We start from the raw sequence: 22,688 nt of genomic DNA, 5'->3' as shown, positions 1-22,688 counted from the left end.
ATGAAGTGGGTGGGGATGGTGGGGCAGTGGGCTGTATGATTGTAGGTGGGTGGTGGGTTACACGGTATAGCCCGGCGGTGGACTGGAGGCTGGAGGTAAGCGGTGGGCTCCCTCCCCCTCCCCCTCCCCTAGTTGGGAGGGTGGGAGTGAGGGGGAAGGGAAGAGGAGGGAGGGAGTAGGAGTGCGTGCATAATACACGGTGTGAATCATAGAGCGGCGGACGGCGTGTGGCCGGTGGCCAACACCCACAGTGTAGCTCCACATGATGTTATATTACCCCCTCCCCCTTACCCAACACACACACACCCCCACCCCACACCCAAAACACATGGTACTGGTATATACACTTCACCCTACGTATACCTCACCGTGGGTGTCGGAGTATACACAAGGTGTGCAGGCGTAAGGCATCCATGAACACGAGTAAGCGACCAAATCGTATTTGCGTTACGAGGTCTGGTTGTCGACTGAACGCTGTGTGATACACTTATGAGGCAATAACACTAACCTCTATTTCATAATGTGCCGCATTTTAAGTGTACTCACAATTACTTATGCAATTACCGGCCAGAATGCAAGTGTAATAAAACTTCTCTGTACAAAAATAATAGCTGCGAAAAAAAATATGTAGAACAATTACATTTAAATGAGCCAATGTATGATATTCGCTGAGATAAACACACGTTCCGACACGAAACGTTTCGTTCTAAAGGAAAACGTTAAACGTTCATGTCTCCTCATCAGCTGACTCCACGTCAGTGTTACCAGTGATTCCACATCTGGGCTGCCAAAGACCACACGTATTACCAGTGACCACGTCAGTTCTACCAAGGGTGTGATGCATTCTGAAGCCAACGCAACAGTGAACTCAGGGGTACCAGAGAATACGAAGAAATGATTCATCTTTATGTACAAAAAAGAAAGTAAACCAGAGCACAGTCTTCATACTTTCTAGATGTCCAGAGATGAAATATTCAAAGGACGATTTTTTTATAAATATTTTCCATATAAGTAGAGACTGATCCTAGACACTCGTCCACACATCAAGGTCGAGTCAGGTGGGAGAAGAAAGTGCGATACTGAAGGTAACACAACCGTCTGTGTACCATGTGAAGATGTAAGGTCGGTATACTACATGAAGCTGTTATATCTAACGCCTTTATATAGATCGTAAGGGTATGTAACGTAGACCAGTTCTATAGTGTGTGTGTGTGTGTGTGTGTGTGTGTGTGTGTGTGTGTCAAACGCTGAGGAAGGGGAGCGGGTCGAATCCTGGTGGGAAATGCTGGACTGGTGAGTGTGGCCACGAGTCAGGGGGGAAAGTAGTGAGTAAGCCGAGGGTACCAGTGGCTGACTCACCCCTGGCTGGAGGGTGGACGGTGGTCGGTGGCGATGGGGGAAAAAATAAAGGCTGGGTGGGGGTCCGGCCCGGTTACCTGTGGAGGGAGGGATGGTGTGTGGCGGTGGTGAGTGGTGGAGGGAGTAACTTTGATCCCTGACCACGAAGGGACGACCCCCTAGGCATGACGACCTGGGCCTTTGACCTGACCACCGTAGCCAAAAGGGGTAATTCTGACGAGGTCAAGGAGGGGTCGGGGGTCGCAGCGTCGTACTCAAAGAGGCACAGTGTGGGCGATGGTGGTGTGGGTGTTGCCGCTTGTGATGTGAGTCCTACAACCCTCCCCCTCATAACCACAAGCACGACAACAACACGCACCTCTGTCTCCCTCACCCACCAGCCCACTCCAGCACAAGTCCACAAACCACTGCAACCCACACAGCCCACCCCAACCCACGCCACACACACACACACACACACACACACACACAGACACACACACACACCAGCAACGCTAAAATGTTAACGCCTACGACCCACTACGCAACGACATACGTCAACCATACACGTCTCCAATAACGCAGCGACACGCCAGGGTAGAATTAAGCAATCCTGTGAGCAGCATTACGAGAGGCAAGCCCACGTGTACAGTGTGAGAACAATACCCACAAGAACCCAGACAAAAGACTCACACAATGACCAGCAAACTCCCTCCTCCCCCTGACGTGTGGAGTGACGCCGTCTTGCCTTCACACCATCTCGGGCTTACGTTTCAAAGCAAGTCTTCGAAAAAAAAAAAAAAAAACTGCTCCAAGATGATGATGATGATGTCTCGTTGCCATTTTGTTATGAAATGGGGATGAATACCACCACTGGTCACTTGCTGTGACACACACCCACACACACATACCACAGGTACTACAAGCAATCATCCACACACCATTTCCCGTTACGTCCACAAGGAGGTTGACTTAAGGAGTTGTGTCCCGCACCGCCGCTAGTCGGTCTATGACTAAGCTTCCTTGGCGAAGGTCATCTGTGTACCAGGCTGCTGCATACTTCGCCTCTCAGTGTCTACTGTGTGATGTAGTACTGTACCTCCCTGGCTCATCTCTGACCCCGCGCTCTCTCTCTCTCTCTCCAGAATCCGGTCTACTCTGACAGTCCACTCGTCTACTCCTTACGTCCCCAGATATTTCCAGGTATTACATGGCGTTCAGCTGACGTGGGCGCCTGGTCTTTGTACAATTTCCTCCCCTCAAAATTCCCCCGAGCATCTCTGTTCTTCGGTGGATCTAATTTACACATTCCTTTCAGTCATTCTGGCAGGATATCATCTCAGCATTGAAATGGGAGACCAAGCCCGGTTGCATTTCCCCCTTGAATATTATGAGGCAAATGTCGCGTTCATGTTCTGATGTGCACGTTTGAATCCTACGTTGGTCTCAGTAATCAACGCGTTTTATGTGGAATCAGTGGAGGCAGGGAGGAACCCCTGGACGGGACGTCTCCAAACTCAAGCAATACCTCCAGGTCTACGCCCTTACGTTAGCCCAGCAGTACACCAGATTATCAACAGCTGAGCCGCTTAGACATTCGATGTGGCGGGAGTGTTAGTCATGACGGGGTAGACATACGAGGAGGGAGGAGGAGTCCTTCACTGGATTCATCACCACCCAAGCGGAAGGGTTTAGAGCACACACACACACGTCAGAGGAACCTTGTCTGACTGGGTTGAAGTAGCTAGTGGGATCGCAAGCCGTCCCTGTTCTTCCCGAGGGACTCCCGTTACTCCTGCTTTGTGCACACAGCTCGCCAAGGTTGGAACGTAGCCTGGATATGTCTGCGGATGATGCTGATACGAGGGAAGTGAGGGTAAAGACTGCGTTACGACCTTACAGGAGATGTAGACAGGTTCAGCCACCTCCCGGATGCATGGCTGATGAGGCATTTTTAAGTGACGCCCGGTTATAACAACCACTGTTATGTAACGCCAGGATATATCAATCACTTTTAAGTAAGGCCAGGTTATAACAACCATTTTTAAGTGACGCCAAGTTATAACAACCATTTTCAAGTGACCCCAGGTTATAACAACCACTTTACAGTAGACAAATTACAGGGATCTAAGTGTGAAAAGGGAGTTGGGTGGGGTTCGACAGAACAACCAGCCAAAATGCAATAGGAAAATCATGAGGAAGGTATTGTACTCCACTATAACTTTCACGTATACGGGTATACGGACTGGCAGATGTTGTGAATGATGAGTATACACGGGATACATCACCACCAGAGTAGAGTATGGATGAGGCGTCTGGTCAGCCCACTTGAGGAGACGTTATCTGTCTTTCTGGAGGAGGTCCAGCGGGCGGGCCACACAGATTTCGCCTGACGGTGACTGAACGACAACGGACATGCCGGGGACTGTGACCCCAGCCTGCAGCACGGAGGGGGCTACGTAGACCCGTGTGTGTGTGTGTGTGTGTGTGTGTGTGTGTGTGTGTGTGTGTGTGTGTGTGTGTGTGTGTGTGTGTGTGTGTGTGCACAGAATGATACATGTCTCCTGAGTCGGTCTGCCGCTGATGATGCTGAACACCTCACTGATGAAGCTGACAAGGGCAGGTTTTGCTCCCCCGATCACGTCCATCTATACGATAATATGAGAACCGATAAATTGGTTTATATAACTAGGAGGTTAGCAAGAAATTCCCCCGTAAATCTGTGGAAAAAAAAATATATTCCTCTAAAGTCACTGAATGAGGGAATGAACAGGCAATCTAAGTGTTGAAGCAGAGAATGGAAAGTGTCGTAAAGTTCAACGAATTGTATGATAGCAAAGGGAGAATGAGATGTGGGCCCCCAGCACACACACACACACACACACACACACACACACTGCACAAAATGGTAATCACCTAACCACAATCAGCGTGCACACTTACTCACGCACGCACGCACGCACGGGGGGAGAAAAATTGCAGTAATCCAAGTAATTACGCGGGACAACTCTGAGAGGTTGATGGCAACAGTGTCATTTAACAGCTGGAGACTCGAGGTAATTAACGTGACGCAGCTGATGGTAGCCAGAGCTGGAGGAACAGGTGCAGGGGACGGGAGAGAGAGAGAGAGAGAGAGAGAGAGAGAGAGAGAGAGAGAGAGAGAGAGAGAGAGAGAGAGGGGGGGGGGGGGTGGAACGGAAGAAAGAGATGGTGGGAGAGGCAGTAGAGGGATGGTGGCCTGGCCTCTGACGTGACCATTAGGGACAATTCAAGGATCGTACCGTCCCAGGCCGAGCCACAGTCCGTGTACCATACGTCAAGGATCGTACCGTCAGTGTACCTCATATTATACCCAGTGTACCATCTATCCTTCCTGGCCGTGTGTGTGTGTGTGTGTGTGTGTGTGTGTGTGTGTGTGTGTGCTGTCATCAGGCGACCAAGAATCCACTTCTCTCAGTGGAACGAGGTCCCCTTTTGTTGACGTGTTCCTCTGGCCTCCTTCCTGGGGAATGTTCACACTCACGCCGCAACCCATCGCCATCCTGGATATTGGCTGGTGAATATCTAACCAGAAGGTCAACAACACTGGACCAGGTGCCCTAAGCAGGGCCTGCGTCCACCACATTTCTCATGACGTCTTGCAATTCCTGTGGCTTCGTCACCTCAATTTCTAAGTTTCAGTCTTCTCTTCCTGCAGTCAACACTTCCATCTTATAACTTCAAAGACTCGAACACCATCGTTATTTTTATGATTTAATATACGTTTTTAAACTTCCCATATGACATTCTTGGTCTGGTCCTGTCATAATGATTGTAATTTCAACCTTCGTACGTCACTCATCGAGCAATTCTCAGCCACATGGATCATTGAACACACATGGAAGCCCACAAAACATTTACTATCATAAAGTCACTACAGAGAAAAGATAAACACAAATATAAACAAACCTGCTGGCGGCGGATAGGAACAGTCTTTTGCATGAGCACTCATACAATAGGATATGCACTTACGCCTCCCCTTCCCCTGGGGTAGACAGACCTTGTACTCACCTGTAACAGAAAAACAATTAATTAAACATTAGGCCAAAACGAGAGCAACAGAGAACTCTTCCTAGAGTTAATAACAAATCATTTTATTGATAACATTAATAAAATGATTTGATGAAGTTAAGAAGAGAAGGTATATATAAACATGTCCATCAGCTCATAGACCTATAAAATATAAGCAACAGCCGATTCCTAGGAATTTTCGAAAGATACATGCAGCATATCCAGGACTATGCTCACACAGAAGACAGCAGAGCCGGATAGAATTATACAAGACACAGGAAAAAAACATTTCAAGTACACAGTGGTAGTGTACACGTACACTGTGTAACCATGGTTCACACTTGATCACATCAGGTAACCGTGTACGTACATAATAAGGGTAATGCGCTAAAGTTCTTAAACGCCAGACAGTTTGGTGCAGTCTGGTTGAAATGCCGGGGGTTGGCGGCATGCACTTGGGAGAAGGTGGTGGGGTTGGGGGTTTAGAGGAGGGGTGTACAACCAGCTGATACCGTCAAATTTGCATATTTCATACGTCTCCTAAGCCTCCTTGGTGTAGTGGTGAGCGACGTTGGCCATGAGTCATAAGGACACATGTTCGACTCCCCCGAACGTGCTGATTATAACCGCCATCATGAACCGTCCTTATACTCTCACTCTGATCACTCTCCCATTTGGCAGACGTCCCTTACTCTCTCTCTCTCTCTCTCTCCTCTCCTCTCACCATCGCTAGACATGTCCCTCCTCTATCACCTAATGTCAGTCTCGTCACCAGAGTTGCCCAGCACTACAGAAAAACACAATTTATCCAAACCCATTCACCAAATCTTCCTTTTTATCTGGAAATCACTCGTTACCAAACTCCATGAAAATATCTTGATAAATCTTCATCTCATAGTATATTACGTCCAAAAGTCCACCCGGATATAAGTTCACGTTGGGGTTAGATGAGATAAAAACCTGCCATCAGTTTCAACTAACCATCTATTTTGACTGAGGGTCAATGTCAAACAGAAGAGAGAAGTAGTTCCCCGAAGATGGCGCGGCGGATCTCCTCAAACAAAGCTCATAATACGATCCTTCGCACAACAAAACCAGATGGTGTCGGTTCATCGCCCTGCGGAACCCCAAGGTCACGTGAATGGTGAGCCACGTTTGTTTATGTTGCTGGTAAGGTACGTTTGTTTACATGGCTGTTGAGTAACGTTTTGTTGACTTTACTGGCGAGCAACATTTCTATACGCCACAGGTGAGCAACGTTTGTTTACGCCAGTGGTTGGCAGCATTTTTATGCGTTACTGGTGAGCAACGTTTGTTTACGTTTCTGGTGAGAAAGGCCTTCATACATTAAAGGCGGCCAACGTTTAAAGATACGTTGTTTGTGAACAACGTTTATTTACAAGTGGACAAACGGGAAGACTTGCCCAACGGAACGTTTGTGCTGGATTACCACAGGTGCACTGTATCATCACAGCTGGGGCTATGCTCTCTCTCTCTCTCTCTCTCTCTCTCTCTCTCTCTCTCTCTCTCTCTCTCTCTCTCTCTCTCTCTCTCTCTCTCTCTTCAGATTATCGTACGTAACGGACGAGTAGCTCTATACCACCAGCACAACCTGCTCAGTGTGGTGTGGTCCCTGGGGGTCAACAGGGAACGCATGTGTCCAAGACATAATAACATTCCTCCTCCTCCTTCTCCTCCTCCTTTATCTTTTACTACTGTTCCGCTTTTGTTTACTCTTCGTTCTCATCTTCTTCCTCCTCCCAGACCATCCTCACCACTTCTCTCCTGCGCATCTGTCCCAAACACCAGTTTCTCTGGCACTCCTCCCTGCTTTACCGTCATTTCCACCGTCTTAACCCCAAACCATCATCATCCACCAGCCAAACCGCAATTACCAGCCAACTACCATTACCAACTAACCACCATCATCATCTGCCTTCAAGCACGATTACCCTCTCCACCACCACCACCTCCACGACCGCCATCACCTATCTACCACCATGATCACCCTCCAACCACCACCTGCCGGCCACCCATCAACCACCGTGATCACCAACAGCCACCACCTACTACTACCAGCACCCATCAACCACCACAAACATCATTCACCTTCCACAACCACTCTCTGACCTCCACCACTACCCTCTACCACACCATTACGACCCTCACCACGACTAGCCACCCTCAACACCTTGGGTTAGAAAAAAAAACTCCTCAAAGAAAACGCCACCGCTCACCGACTTGCTGGCTACTTACAACAGCCCTACGTAAAGCCCCCCCTCCAACCGTACAACAAAACCTGGTGAGTGTGTATCCTCAACCCTCACGACACCTTGGATGCAAGAACTGCCTTCCTGGAGGCTACCAGTCAGTCTGCTGTGGACCCCACCAGTGCTACGTGTATAGCAACACGGTCCCTCCACACACACACACACACACACACACACACACACACACACACACGCAGGATGCTATAGGACTCTCCCGAGTCTGCTGCAGGTCAAGAACCCCACACCAGGTTCCCAGACCGGAGCCGTGGCGCCAGCTGGGTCCTCGGGGAGGGAGGGAGGGAGGGTCACACAGCCTCCTGACCTTTTACCGTCGTTTGATATGACGAAAATGAAGACCCCCGGCTTATCGCGGCCCTGAGGATTTCCTGCCCTGCTTAATCTCCCTTATCTGTCTTCGTACGCCGCTGCCTTCACGCTCCCCAGAGCCCCTCACACTCTCAGCCTCCCTCCCTCTCCCTCTCCCTCTCTATCTCTCTTCGTTCACATCCTTATATTACCTTGTATGTAGGCGCCTGTGACGTACGTGCGCTGGGGCAATCACTAGGTGACGACATTGCGTCCCTTAACGCTTGAGAGATTAAGACTACTGTGTTGGGGGTTTTCTGTTCCACGAAACCTGGGTACATTTATTGTGAAGACTATATATATATATATATATATATATATATATATATATATATATATTTTTTTTTTTTTTATACTTTGTCGCTGTCTCCCGCGTTTGCGAGGTAGCGCAAGGAAACAGACGAAAGAAATGGCCCAACCCCCATACACACGTACATACACACGTCCACACACGCAAATATACATACCTACACAGCTTTCCATGGTTTACCCCAGACGCTTCACATGCCTTGATTCAATCCACTGACAGCACGTCAACCCCTGTATACCACATCGCTCCAATTCACTCTATTCCTTGCCCTCCTTTCACCCTCCTGCATGTTCAGGCCCCGATCACACAAAATCTTTTTCACTCCATCTTTCCACCTCCAATTTGGTCTCCCTCTTCTCCTCGTTCCCTCCACCTCCGACACATATATCCTCTTGGTCAATCTTTCCTCACTCATTCTCTCCATGTGCCCAAACCATTTCAAAACACCCTCTTCTGCTCTCTCAACCACGCTCTTTTTATTTCCACACATCTCTCTTACCCTTACGTTACTCACTCGATCAAACCACCTCACACCACACATTGTCCTCAAACATCTCATTTCCAGCACATCCATCCTCCTGCGCACAACTCTATCCATAGCCCACGCCTCGCAACCATACAACATTGTTGGAACCACTATTCCTTCAAACATACCCATTTTTGCTTTCCGAGATAATGTTCTCGACTTCCACACACACACATATATATATATATATATATATATATATATATATATATATATATATATATATATATATATATATTTTTTTTTTTTTTTTTTTTTTTCAAATTATTCGCCATTTCCCCGCGTTAGCGAGGTAGCGTTAAGAACAGAGGACTGGGCCTTTTTTGGAATATCCTCACCTGGCCCCCTCTGTTCCTTCTTTTGGAAAATTAAAAAAAAAAAAAACGAGAGGGGAGGATTTCCAGCCCCCCGCTCCCTCCCCTTTTAGTCGCCTTCTACGACACGCAGGGAATACGTGGGAAGTATTCTTAATCCCCTATATATATATTGGGAAGGATCACAATTTTGCGCGTGATCAAGATATTCCTATTCTTATGTTTACCAAATGGCGTCCTAGCTTCGTCTCCTCGATGTATATCAGCTGACTTATATTTCTCTCTTGTGTCTCCCCTGATGATGTGATTATTACACGAAAGTGCACTTGGGAACTTATCGTGTTTCATTTTCCCCGTGGACTCATCGGAATATATATATTCATAGGGACAGTCTGGTTCAATCGTGCTATGTCATCTTAATGTCATCTCGCTCACCCATATTATATATCTCGCGAAACATCAGTCGTGTTCAACCATTCTATTCCTCCCTCAAGGGTATAGTGGTCTTGTTCAGTCATGATCCTTCATACCGATCAGAAGTCTTGCTCAACCTTAATACTTCTTCTCAAATAGCAGTCTTGCTCAATCATACTCCCACCCACCCCCACAACACCTCATTAAAGGGCACCAAATATGGGCACTGAAAAAAATAGTTTCAGGGGATTTTTTTTTTTTATGACAACAGACACTGTCTTCTTCAAGGAAATTCCAGCACAGTTGTCTGAGGATAAGAGCCTCAAGGATCTCTCGGAGTCAACCCTAAAATCTGCCTCCGAATCCTTCCCGTAGGCAGTGTGTGTGTGTGTGTGTGTGTGTGTGTGTGTGTGTGTGTGTGTGTGTGTGTGTGTGTGTGTGTGTGTGTGAATGACCCGAGAGCAGCAAGGGAGAGGCAGGAGGAGCGGGGAGTGAACGGAGGTGTCATATTGCAACCACACCAAACCAGGTTCCTCCCCGGGTCTCCCTAGCAGCTGGTGGGAGGGTGTGTATGGTATACAGATAACACCAGGTCCTCCCTGCGTCACCCTAGCTGCTGGTGGGAGGATGTGTATGGCAGTGGACTTAATCGTAGACAACGGAACGGAAGAAAAATTACAACAGTTGTTGGGAATTAGGTAAAGACGGATAAGAAAGCTGAGCTAGAGAAAGACAAGAGATATCTGAAGTAGACGAAGGGACAGAGAGTGAAAGGAAAACGATGGCAGGACTATATATAGAATGAGAGAAGAGAATTATTGCTACACACAGGCGCTAGTGATGGAGGGAAGAGGACACTACCACCTCACGAAGATGGCAGATTGAGTAGGGATGGAGGATTACCCATCACTCTTAAGAGATGTGGGAGCCTCAGCAGGGATGGTGGTGGAGTGGAGTGTGACACATTAGCCGCCGAAGACATTTACTGACGACTAAGAACATGATGGAGATACAAGAGAAAGAGAGATACACGTTTCCTGTGACATACTGCAGTGGCGTGTCGGTGCTGCCTTGTCTTAGCCGCTTCCACATCACCACCACACACACACAGTCCATCACATGTACTGCAGAGCCGTCTGCCACCCCACACACCACAGTAACACAGTCAGCTAACACAAGGAGAGGCTTTTACACAACCGAGCGCAACTTCATCCCAGTATAATGTGTTGTACACACACACACACACACACACGCACACACACTGATCCCAACACTCTACCCCAGTATAATGTGTTGGTTATTCCCCTCACACACACACACACACACACACACACACACACACACACACACACACACACACACACACACACACACTCACACATCCTAGCCCTCTACCCCAGTACACCGTGTTGGGTAAACCCTTCACACACACACCCGTCCCAGCCCTCAACCCCAGTGTAATATGTTGGTCATATCTCACACTCCCAAATCTCAAACCCTCTCTGCTCACAGCAGGACCTCAGTGTAACTCACAAACGTACGCATTTCACGTGCAGAATCATAATGATGTACTCATGATGTGAGTTATGAGTCCAATGGTCCAGTAAGCATGTATTAACATACCAGCTCCTCTAACAACGGTATCTCTCTGAGTTTCATCAAAGCAGTCAGTGAATGAGGGAGTGTGTTGTGGCGGCCTGTGCGTGCTGCCGAGAGTGCGTATACTACGCCCCTGTGTTCAGCGTACTACGCACTCAAGTTACGCTCTAAAATAGCTGTTTCTTGCCTCACTTCCTCTCAAAGTTTCTTCCATATCTCACACAATAGATAAGATGGTTGTGTGTGTGTGTGTGTGTGTGTGTGTGTGTGTGTGTGTGTGTGTGATTATGTTTGTACGAGTCATAACCACGTATGAAAATATCTTGAACACCACCTCTTCCTCATTGTGTCATTGCATGTATGGACCTTGGAGGGGGCTTGGACAGGCTGCAATAAATTCAAACACTTGAGACATACATTCAACAACCCACTCACATATACACCTTGATAACCCTCAGCCATACATCGTGACGCGAGACCAATGTCTTTTGTTTCTCCGATCGGCCGTCCCTCTCCAACCCCGTCTTCCCCCAACCCTCAACACTTGAACCAGATAAACGTCAAAATGGTATACGGCGTCCGTCCGCAGAGCGGGGGACACCGTGTCAGCGATGGTGAGTGTGGTGATGGGTGATTGGTGCCACATTTCCAGCTTGGATGGGGCTGGCTGGGAGGGAGAGGGAGGGAGATAGCTTGGATGCTGACGTCTTCAAGAGGTGTACACACACACACACACACACACACACACACACACACACACACACACACACAGCGTGAGCCCTACACTCTCACAGTAAAACACGTTTTCTTCATCACTTATACAACACCATACTGCGGCGCCGCCAGCATAAAATACTTTATGTACGGTCGTCCAGAAAACCCTGTCCGCCTGCCTCGTAATGATTTCTATGGTAAACACACACACACACACACACACACACACACACACACACACACACACACACACACACACACACGTCATCTATGTTTCCTGGTGAGGAAGCATCTCGTAACACAGGGATATCCTCATCTTTCCCCCCCCCCCAACGCTCGCGATCCACACCAGAAATTTATCATCCACACCTGAAACTTAGCAGACGAGGTGTACACCTACCTAATAGCCACCTTAACCACGGTTTCCATAGCTGTCGCATGCACCCGCGCCTCACCCAGGTGAGGCCCGCGTCTACCGAGCTGTGTGATGCTGCACGTTTCAGTATCCATCACACGTTGTGCCACTTGGCTGGTCTGGTGGTACGCCTTTGAGGAAGCCTTCCACTTGGTCTTTGCCCAGGTGTCGGGAGGTCTTCCCATGGCATCTGTCGGTAGTAGCTGTGTATTTCTTGACGTCAGTGTGTCACCTTTCCTGGTGCTTCCTTACGACACCCCCTGCCCACCAACACACACATCAGGTCCTCACACACCCTCCCACCTGTCGTTCACGTGGGGAATCATCCTCGTAGGTAGGTTTGGGGCCGGGTCTTCTAGTTCCCTCCCATGTGGGTATTGTGACGTATACGTACACATCTGGCTCGTCCCACTAACTCTTAGACATCTCTTGCAGAAACACTGGCAACGGTAGAGGACCTATATATATATATATATATATATATATATATATATATATATATATATATATATATATATATATATATATATATATATATATATATATCACTAATAACTACAACTCCACTGTTGATGTGGGTTACGTATTCAACTCGATAAAATATAGATCACAATTAAGAAACATTTTCACTTGACGTAAAAGTTCCTTTGTTCATTGTTCTACTGCACGGTGTGTGTGTGTGTGTGTGTGTGTGTGTGTGTGTGTGTGTCTGTGTGTGTGTGTGTGTGTGTCTGTGTGTGTGTGTGCGATACGGGGAAAGTTCTACACTCCTTTGTGTGTATGTGTAAATTTAAGGCACTAACCTTCCTCACCTAAACACAAACACACACATATTAAGGCCGTGGTTGTGACAAGTGATCGTGAGAGTGTGTGTGTGTGTGTCTGGTTACCCCGCGGCCCTCCACCTCCCTCACCAGAAGTCGACCTCGCCTGGCAAGCTGATCCAAGGTCACGCACGGCGGCAAGCCCTCACGTGAGCCAGGTACAGCTTCACACTGTACCCTCACGTGAGCCAGGTACAGCTTCACACTGTACCCTTACGTGAGCCAGGTACAGCTTCACACTGTACCCTCACGTGAGCCAGGTACAGCTTCACATTGTACCCTCACGTGAGCCAGGTACAGCTTCACACTGTACCCTCACGTAAGCCAGGTACAGCTTCACACTGTACCCTGTACCCTTGCTATATATATAGTGTACCCATTCTCATGCATACGTCCTTGGGGAAAAATTATAATCCCCCATAAATCTATGGCCTTTAAACTACTATCTTGTGAGGCCCACTTGCCGAAAACAGGCGAGCATCAGTGTGTCGCCAGCAACACCACGCCCTTAAAGGGACCGATGTACACCATGTATACTTGGTATGGCAAGTCCACTCGGTACACCAGGTATACTAAATATACATATACTAGGTATAGTGATCACCTCTCACGTCACTGTATTCAACTCTCGCGTCACTGTAATCCTCCAATGTTCAGCATAATTTCCCTGTTATGTTTGACTGTTACCGTTTGATTCTTCTGTAATCGTAAATGTTTTCTAAGATCACTGTTTTTATAAATCCTGTTCCTGTACCTCTGTTACTCTACTTGTCTTTCCTGTACCTTAGCCTGTTTTACTGTTTATTGATCCCGTCATGACAATTGCTTCTTCTGTTTATGTATTGTTTGTTTGTATATCTGTTTTATCGTTACAGTATTGGATTCATTGTGTTGTCTTTGTTCCTCCGTCACGTGGAGTGTCCCAACCGTCACACGAGTGTCCATACCGTCACTGGGATTAACCCCGACCCGTCACACGAATGACGGTTTCCCCCGTCACTGGGATTATCCCATCCGTCACATGACTCTAATTTTTCCCCTTCACTGGGATTATCCCATCCATCACTGGAATGATCCCAACAAAGCAGAGGCACAACCCAAACCGGCGATAATTTCATCCACCGCGCCTTACATCATCACCATCACCATCATCAACAGTCCCACGTCTACCATGAAGGAACTGAAAGTGTCCACAACAGACAGACAGACGGGCGGACGGACGAAATGTGCAGGTTGTGGAGGGAAGGAGGGGCAGGCCCACCCCTTTCTGCCCCCCCGACCACCAGTGACGTAAGTGAAGTTCACAATGTCCTTCCCTCCCTCCCTCCCTCCCCCCTTGAGTTGCTGTCTAAGGCGAAGTCCTCCCCAGTGAGGAAGGGGGTCACCGACACCAGGCTCTCCATGTCACTAAGTCATGTTCTCATCGACTCTTCTCACACATACTGAAGTCCACGATCGTATTTTCTAGTGTATCTCTATTTCATGTGCCTTCCTACAGCTTCCAGGTGTCTGATGAGCCATATATATATATATATATATATATATATATATATATATATATATATATATATATATATATATATATATATATATATATATATATGGCTTCTTAAACTCATCCAGAGACTTATATAATTCATTCCTATTTTGCAACTTCATCCACCACTCAGTCTACTCTGGAGAAGCAGTGTATTCCATTGCTTCCTCCACCACTTTATATACTCATCCACCAACCCCTGAACATTGATAGGGCGTGTAGGTTATCTTCCATCTCCAACTCCCCCTACGTAATCCCCTCCCTGGTCTATAAGTCCCTTTCCTCCCTGCCTGCCTGCCTGCCTGCAAATCGTTCGTCTGTCTTCCTGTCATCCACCAGTCTGGTGTTGCGGCATCCAGACACGACGGGCAGCCTGGGAGAGACCTTTAGATATACATACATCCCTCGCCATCACTTTTGTTCCTACCTCCATTCGTCTCCCTTTTACATTATGACAACGACCTCCAAGAACAACAAAACCACCTCCAAATCGCCAACAATGTGACCCCTTAACGACGTCCTCTCACCCTCCCCCCCCCTTCATCATGGTCCGCATAGAGGGGGAGGGGGAGAACACCACCTCCCCCCACCCCCTCCAGCCCCCCTGCAGCGTACAGATGAATCACCCGGGTCGGGTCCTCCTCCCCCACCACAAGGGCCCTCAACCCACTCTGCCCTCCTCCTCCTCCTCCTCCTCCTCCTCACTCCCCATCCTATACCACACGCATCACCCTTCCCCCCTCCTCCAACATCCACGGCCCTATAAGGCATGAGACCCAGTCGGGTGTATGGGGCATCTGACACGGACCATCGGCAAGGAAACACCCGCGAGTCGCACCCGCGGATCACGCCTTGACGTACACGGACCACAGGACGGACAAGACGTACGTGCGACGCGTACGCGGACCACAGCTAACTCGGGCCGGAGTGCATGACGAGAGACAGTGGTCATCATCGTGGAGAGAGAGAGAGAGAGAGAGAGAGAGAGAGAGAGAGAGAGAGAGAGAGAGAGAGAGAGACCCCTCTCCCTCCACCAACCTCGACACGATCAATACCTGTACGACACCTACGCCAGCTGTCGTACAGCCCACATGTGAGGATACGGACCACGCCCATAGCAAGTACCTCACACCCTGATGACACCTGGGGCGAACCCTCGTATCATTCACAGCGAGTGATGGGAACACATTCGGTCATGCACCGTGGATTACACACGGCCGAGACTCACGAACGGAGGGAGAGCCGCTTGCACGAAACCGAGTACCCTTTCGAATTACGAAATCCTCCGAAGGAAAGAGCCTAATCTCCCTCAAGAATAAGGGTCACATTCCCTCATGAATACGATCTACCAGTCCTTCGACCATATGATTTACAATCTCATATTTACGGTTTCTAATCCATCATGGATAGATTTACGATCAGTCAATGCCTAACGGGTACAATTTTACAATCCTCGTGAATATAACGTACAATCCCCATCGATACATTTACAATCCTTCACGAATATTATACAACATCTCCACAGATACGAGTTACAATCCCTTGTGGATACAGTTCACAACCACTCACAGATACGATCTACGACCCCTCACGGATGTGGCACAACCTCTACGGATACGAACTACAACCTCTCACGGATACGATCTACAACTCCTTACCGATACGTGGCACAGCCAGTCACGGATACGAACTATAACCTCTCACGGATACGATCTACAACTCCTCACGGATACGTGGCACAGCCAGTCACGGATACGAACTATAACCTCTCACGGATACGATCTACAACTCCTCACGGATACGTGGCACAGCCAGTCACGGATACGAACTATAACCTCTCACGGATACGATCTACAACTCCTCACGGATACGTGGCACAGCCAGTCACGGATACGAACTATAACCTCTCACGGATACGATCTACAACTCCTCACGGATACGTGGCACAGCCAGTCACGGATACGAACTACAACCTCTCACGGATACGATCTACAACTCCTCGCGGATACGTGGCACAACCAGTCACGGGTCCAATTTACAGTCCCTTTATGGATACGAATTATAGTGGGCCGCGCGGACAAGCCGTACCCCCTGAGGGGGCACGAGCATGGAGCGAGGGGAGCACAAAGAACATCCCCCGCCGGATGCCACACGGAGATTAGAACATTACTCACAAGTCACAAATAACACACGAGTAAACCATCCATGAAAACCGTCTTCATGAATACGACTCACACACGCAGATGCGAGAGGGCCATCACTCATGAATCACACTTAGTGGCATGAGAAGACGTGAGTTCCACTCACTCACTCACTCAGACAAACGGTGGAAGTTCACGTACAAAAACTGGCGTAGCGACATTAAGTACAGCGGAGGTCGTGGACAAGTCACACACACGCACACTGGGCCACGGGAGAGTCCGATGGCGCGGAGGGATTCCCAAACGTCACCACGACCTACTCCTCCTCACCACGACCAACTTCAAACCCACTCCTCCTCCTCCTCCTCCTCCTGCCAAGAAACGACCTGATGACGATTCCGAAGTAGGTATGGCAGAGGCTGGCTCTCAGAGGGCCATTTGAGGAAGGGACATGAGACATGCTAGTCCTTGGTATAGGTCGTGTAGATCACTAGGGAATGAGGTACAGGGAGGGTCTCCTCCTCTCTGGGTTACTCAGTGATGAGGTAGGGAACAAACTACTGCTCACTATACCTTCCCAGGATGAGGTAAAGACCCAAGCAACACCTCAGGAGACCCGTGGTCACCGTAAAGCCCACCATCATATCACTCAGCCACTTCCATCATGAAGCTGTAGTACTGCAACACACACTTCCACTGCGTTCCCTGCCCTACTCAGTACCCCAGCTGAGTCTTTATAGATCCAGGATCTGCAGTCCTTCGGGGACGATCTCAATTGCCGATCCGTAATGCCACTCTTATATGTAGTCCTCAGTACACCTGGCTTCTCCGATCTTTGTCCCAACTTCGTAGAGCACGTCGGCAATGTCTTAAGTCTTCAGAAGACCTGCTGGTTCCTACCGACTTCATCCTCAACGCCTGAAGTCTTCGGATACACGGAAGGTGTAGTCCCTAGTAACGCCGCCGCTACCAAGCCACCGATACGTCCCCCTATTTAGTTCTTGCCAGGCCTAATTGTCGGTAGGCCTACGTTCCAGGTAGGGAGGAGAGGCAGAAGACAATGGGTGCCGTGCTGCAATCCTATTACCAGCACTTCCGTTCTCTTTCATCTGGCATTAGGCGCGTCGCGGGTCACGAAGGGCTTGCCCACCGGACCACACCGTCCCACACACACACACACACACACACCAGCACAAAACCCCCTTTACATAACACCAACGTTCCTGACTGCAGCATCGTAACGACTTTAACTTGTCACGTCATCAGTTCGGTGCACAGTCTTGCAACGTTGCGAGCCCGGCTGGCGTCAGAGGGCGTGTGGAGCGCGCCCTCCACTACGCCGCTGCTGGCGTGCTTGGCTTCATCAAAGCGCCACAAGACGGGTCATTCAGTAATGCTCGCGTGGCCTTCCTTCCCTCCCCGTCACCATGGGCGGCACTCATGACGGGGTTGACGGGGGACGACAGTTCCTCCTCCTGCCCCTCCCCTCAGCTCCCCGTTCTCCTTGACGTTCGGATCGTGTGATTCAGCGGGTCTGGTTGGCGTTTGCCTGCAGACCGTTCATCGTGCATTGCACAACACCAAGTCTTCAAAGTCTTCATTTACTCTAATTTCTCCTTAATTCACACATTTATACGCTCCGAAATTATTCGAGGATCTAATATATGTTTCGTCATACAAGCTTAGCACGAAGTTGTTATCGTATATGAACAATAAGGAAAGGAATCGATGTAAAATGACTTGATGATGGCTGGCGGGTTGTAAGGAACATTTTCCGTCATTCGTTTTAATTCGTTACAAAAAAAGGAAACTGAGTCAAGGATGTTATCCCTCAGCACATAACCCGACCCCATCATGACCACACCATCCCTCAGCACATAACCCGACCCCATCATGACCACACCATCCCTCAGCACATAACCCGACCCCATCATGACCACACCATCCCTCAGCACATAACCCGACCCCATCATGACCACACCATCCCTCAGCACATAACCCGACCCCATCATGACCACACCATCCCTCAGCACATAACCCGACCCCATCATGACCACACCATCCCTCAGCACATAACCCGACCCCATCATGACCACACCATCCCTCAGCACATAACCCGACCCCATCATGACCACACCATCCCTCAGCACATAACCCGACCCCATCATGACCACACCATCCCTCAGCACATAACCCGACCCCATCATGACCACACCATCCCTCAGCACATAACCCGACCCCATCATGACCACACCATCCCTCAGCACATAACCCGACCCCATCATGACCACACCATCCCTCAGCACATAACCCGACCCCATCATGACCACACCATCCCTCAGCACATAACCCGACCCCATCATGACCACACCATCCCTCAGCACATAACCCGACCCCATCATGACCACACCATCCCTCAGCACATAACCCGACCCCATCATGACCACACCATCCCTCAGCACATAACCCGACCCCATCATGACCACACCATCCCTCAGCACATAACCCGACCCCATCATGACCACACCATCCCTCAGCACATAACCCGACCCCATCATGACCACACCATCCCTCAGCACATAACCCGACCCCATCATGACCACACCATCCCTCAGCACATAACCCGACCCCATCATGACCACACCATCCCTCAGCACATAACCCGACCCCATCATGACCACACCATCCCTCAGCACATAACCCGACCCCATCATGACCACACCATCCCTCAGCACATAACCCGACCCCATCATGACCACACCATCCCTCAGCACATAACCCGACCCCATCATGACCACACCATCCCTCAGCACATAACCCGACCCCATCATGACCACACCATCCCTCAGCACATAACCCGACCCCATCATGACCACACCATCCCTCAGCACATAACCCGACCCCATCATGACCACACCATCCCTCAGCACATAACCCGACCCCATCATGACCACACCATCCCTCAGCACATAACCCGACCCCATCATGACCACACCATCCCTCAGCACATAACCCGACCCCATCATGACCACACCATCCCTCAGCACATAACCCGACCCCATCATGACCACACCATCCCTCAGCACATAACCCGACCCCATCATGACCACACCATCCCTCAGCACATAACCCGACCCCATCATGACCACACCATCCCTCAGCACATAACCCGACCCCATCATGACCACACCATCCCTCAGCACATAACCCGACCCCATCATGACCACACCATCCCTCAGCACATAACCCGACCCCATCATGACCACACCATCCCTCAGCACATAACCCGACCCCATCATGACCACACCATCCCTCAGCACATAACCCGACCCCATCATGACCACACCATCCCTCAGCACATAACCCGACCCCATCATGACCACACCATCCCTCAGCACATAACCCGACCCCATCATGACCACACCATCCCTCAGCACATAACCCGACCCCATCATGACCACACCATCCCTCAGCACATAACCCGACCCCATCATGACCACACCATCCCTCAGCACATAACCCGACCCCATCATGACCACACCATCCCTCAGCACATAACCCGACCCCATCATGACCACACCATCCCTCAGCACATAACCCGACCCCATCATGACCACACCATCCCTCAGCACATAACCCGACCCCATCATGACCACACCATCCCTCAGCACATAACCCGACCCCATCATGACCACACCATCCCTCAGCACATAACCCGACCCCATCATGACCACACCATCCCTCAGCACATAACCCGACCCCATCATGACCACACCATCCCTCAGCACATAACCCGACCCCATCATGACCACACCATCCCTCAGCACATAACCCGACCCCATCATGACCACACCATCCCTCAGCACATAACCCGACCCCATCATGACCACACCATCCCTCAGCACATAACCCGACCCCATCATGACCACACCATCCCTCAGCACATAACCCGACCCCATCATGACCACACCATCCCTCAGCACATAACCCGACCCCATCATGACCACACCATCCCTCAGCACATAACCCGACCCCATCATGACCACACCATCCCTCAGCACATAACCCGACCCCATCATGACCACACCATCCCTCAGCACATAACCCGACCCCATCATGACCACACCATCCCTCAGCACATAACCCGACCCCATCATGACCACACCATCCCTCAGCACATAACCCGACCCCATCATGACCACACCATCCCTCAGCACATAACCCGACCCCATCATGACCACACCATCCCTCAGCACATAACCCGACCCCATCATGACCACACCATCCCTCAGCACATAACCCGACCCCATCATGACCACACCATCCCTCAGCACATAACCCGACCCCATCATGACCACACCATCCCTCAGCACATAACCCGACCCCATCATGACCACACCATCCCTCAGCACATAACCCGACCCCATCATGACCACACCATCCCTCAGCACATAACCCGACCCCATCATGACCACACCATCCCTCAGCACATAACCCGACCCCATCATGACCACACCATCCCTCAGCACATAACCCGACCCCATCATGACCACACCATCCCTCAGCACATAACCCGACCCCATCATGACCACACCATCCCTCAGCACATAACCCGACCCCATCATGACCACACCATCCCTCAGCACATAACCCGACCCCATCATGACCACACCATCCCTCAGCACATAACCCGACCCCATCATGACCACACCATCCCTCAGCACATAACCCGACCCCATCATGACCACACCATCCCTCAGCACATAACCCGACCCCATCATGACCACACCATCCCTCAGCACATAACCCGACCCCATCATGACCACACCATCCCTCAGCACATAACCCGACCCCATCATGACCACACCATCCCTCAGCACATAACCCGACCCCATCATGACCACACCATCCCTCAGCACATAACCCGACCCCATCATGACCACACCATCCCTCAGCACATAACCCGACCCCATCATGACCACACCATCCCTCAGCACATAACCCGACCCCATCATGACCACACCATCCCTCAGCACATAACCCGACCCCATCATGACCACACCATCCCTCAGCACATAACCCGACCCCATCATGACCACACCATCCCTCAGCACATAACCCGACCCCATCATGACCACACCATCCCTCAGCACATAACCCGACCCCATCATGACCACACCATCCCTCAGCACATAACCCGACCCCATCATGACCACACCATCCCTCAGCACATAACCCGACCCCATCATGACCACACCATCCCTCAGCACATAACCCGACCCCATCATGACCACACCATCCCTCAGCACATAACCCGACCCCATCATGACCACACCATCCCTCAGCACATAACCCGACCCCATCATGACCACACCATCCCTCAGCACATAACCCGACCCCATCATGACCACACCATCCCTCAGCACATAACCCGACCCCATCATGACCACACCATCCCTCAGCACATAACCCGACCCCATCATGACCACACCATCCCTCAGCACATAACCCGACCCCATCATGACCACACCATCCCTCAGCACATAACCCGACCCCATCATGACCACACCATCCCTCAGCACATAACCCGACCCCATCATGACCACACCATCCCTCAGCACATAACCCGACCCCATCATGACCACACCATCCCTCAGCACATAACCCGACCCCATCATGACCACACCATCCCTCAGCACATAACCCGACCCCATCATGACCACACCATCCCTCAGCACATAACCCGACCCCATCATGACCACACCATCCCTCAGCACATAACCCGACCCCATCATGACCACACCATCCCTCAGCACATAACCCGACCCCATCATGACCACACCATCCCTCAGCACATAACCCGACCCCAT

At 50.0% G+C, this 22,688-nt stretch overlaps 1 protein-coding gene across 8 annotated transcripts in view; it reads right to left on the bottom strand.

The window, feature by feature from the left end:
• Nucleotides 1-22,688, bottom strand: part of ena (ENAH actin regulator enabled) — a 153,113-nt gene that overhangs the window by 103,249 nt on the left and 27,176 nt on the right. For 2 of the 8 annotated variants that reach the window (XM_071683321.1, XM_071683322.1), the window contains one exon: nt 12,302-12,756. The exons of the other annotated variants lie outside the window; for them this stretch is intronic. In XM_071683321.1, the coding sequence (XP_071539422.1) occupies nt 12,302-12,501 (200 nt within the window). In that variant the 5' untranslated portion in view covers nt 12,502-12,756. Of the gene's footprint in view, nt 1-12,301; nt 12,757-22,688 lie in introns of those variants that run through there. 8 annotated transcript variants of the gene reach the window in all.

The sequence above is a fragment of the Panulirus ornatus genome, chromosome 36 (assembly GCF_036320965.1).
Source record: "Panulirus ornatus isolate Po-2019 chromosome 36, ASM3632096v1, whole genome shotgun sequence".
NCBI lineage: Eukaryota > Metazoa > Arthropoda > Malacostraca > Decapoda > Palinuridae > Panulirus > Panulirus ornatus.
This window is presented reverse-complemented; position numbering and strand designations above follow the sequence as displayed.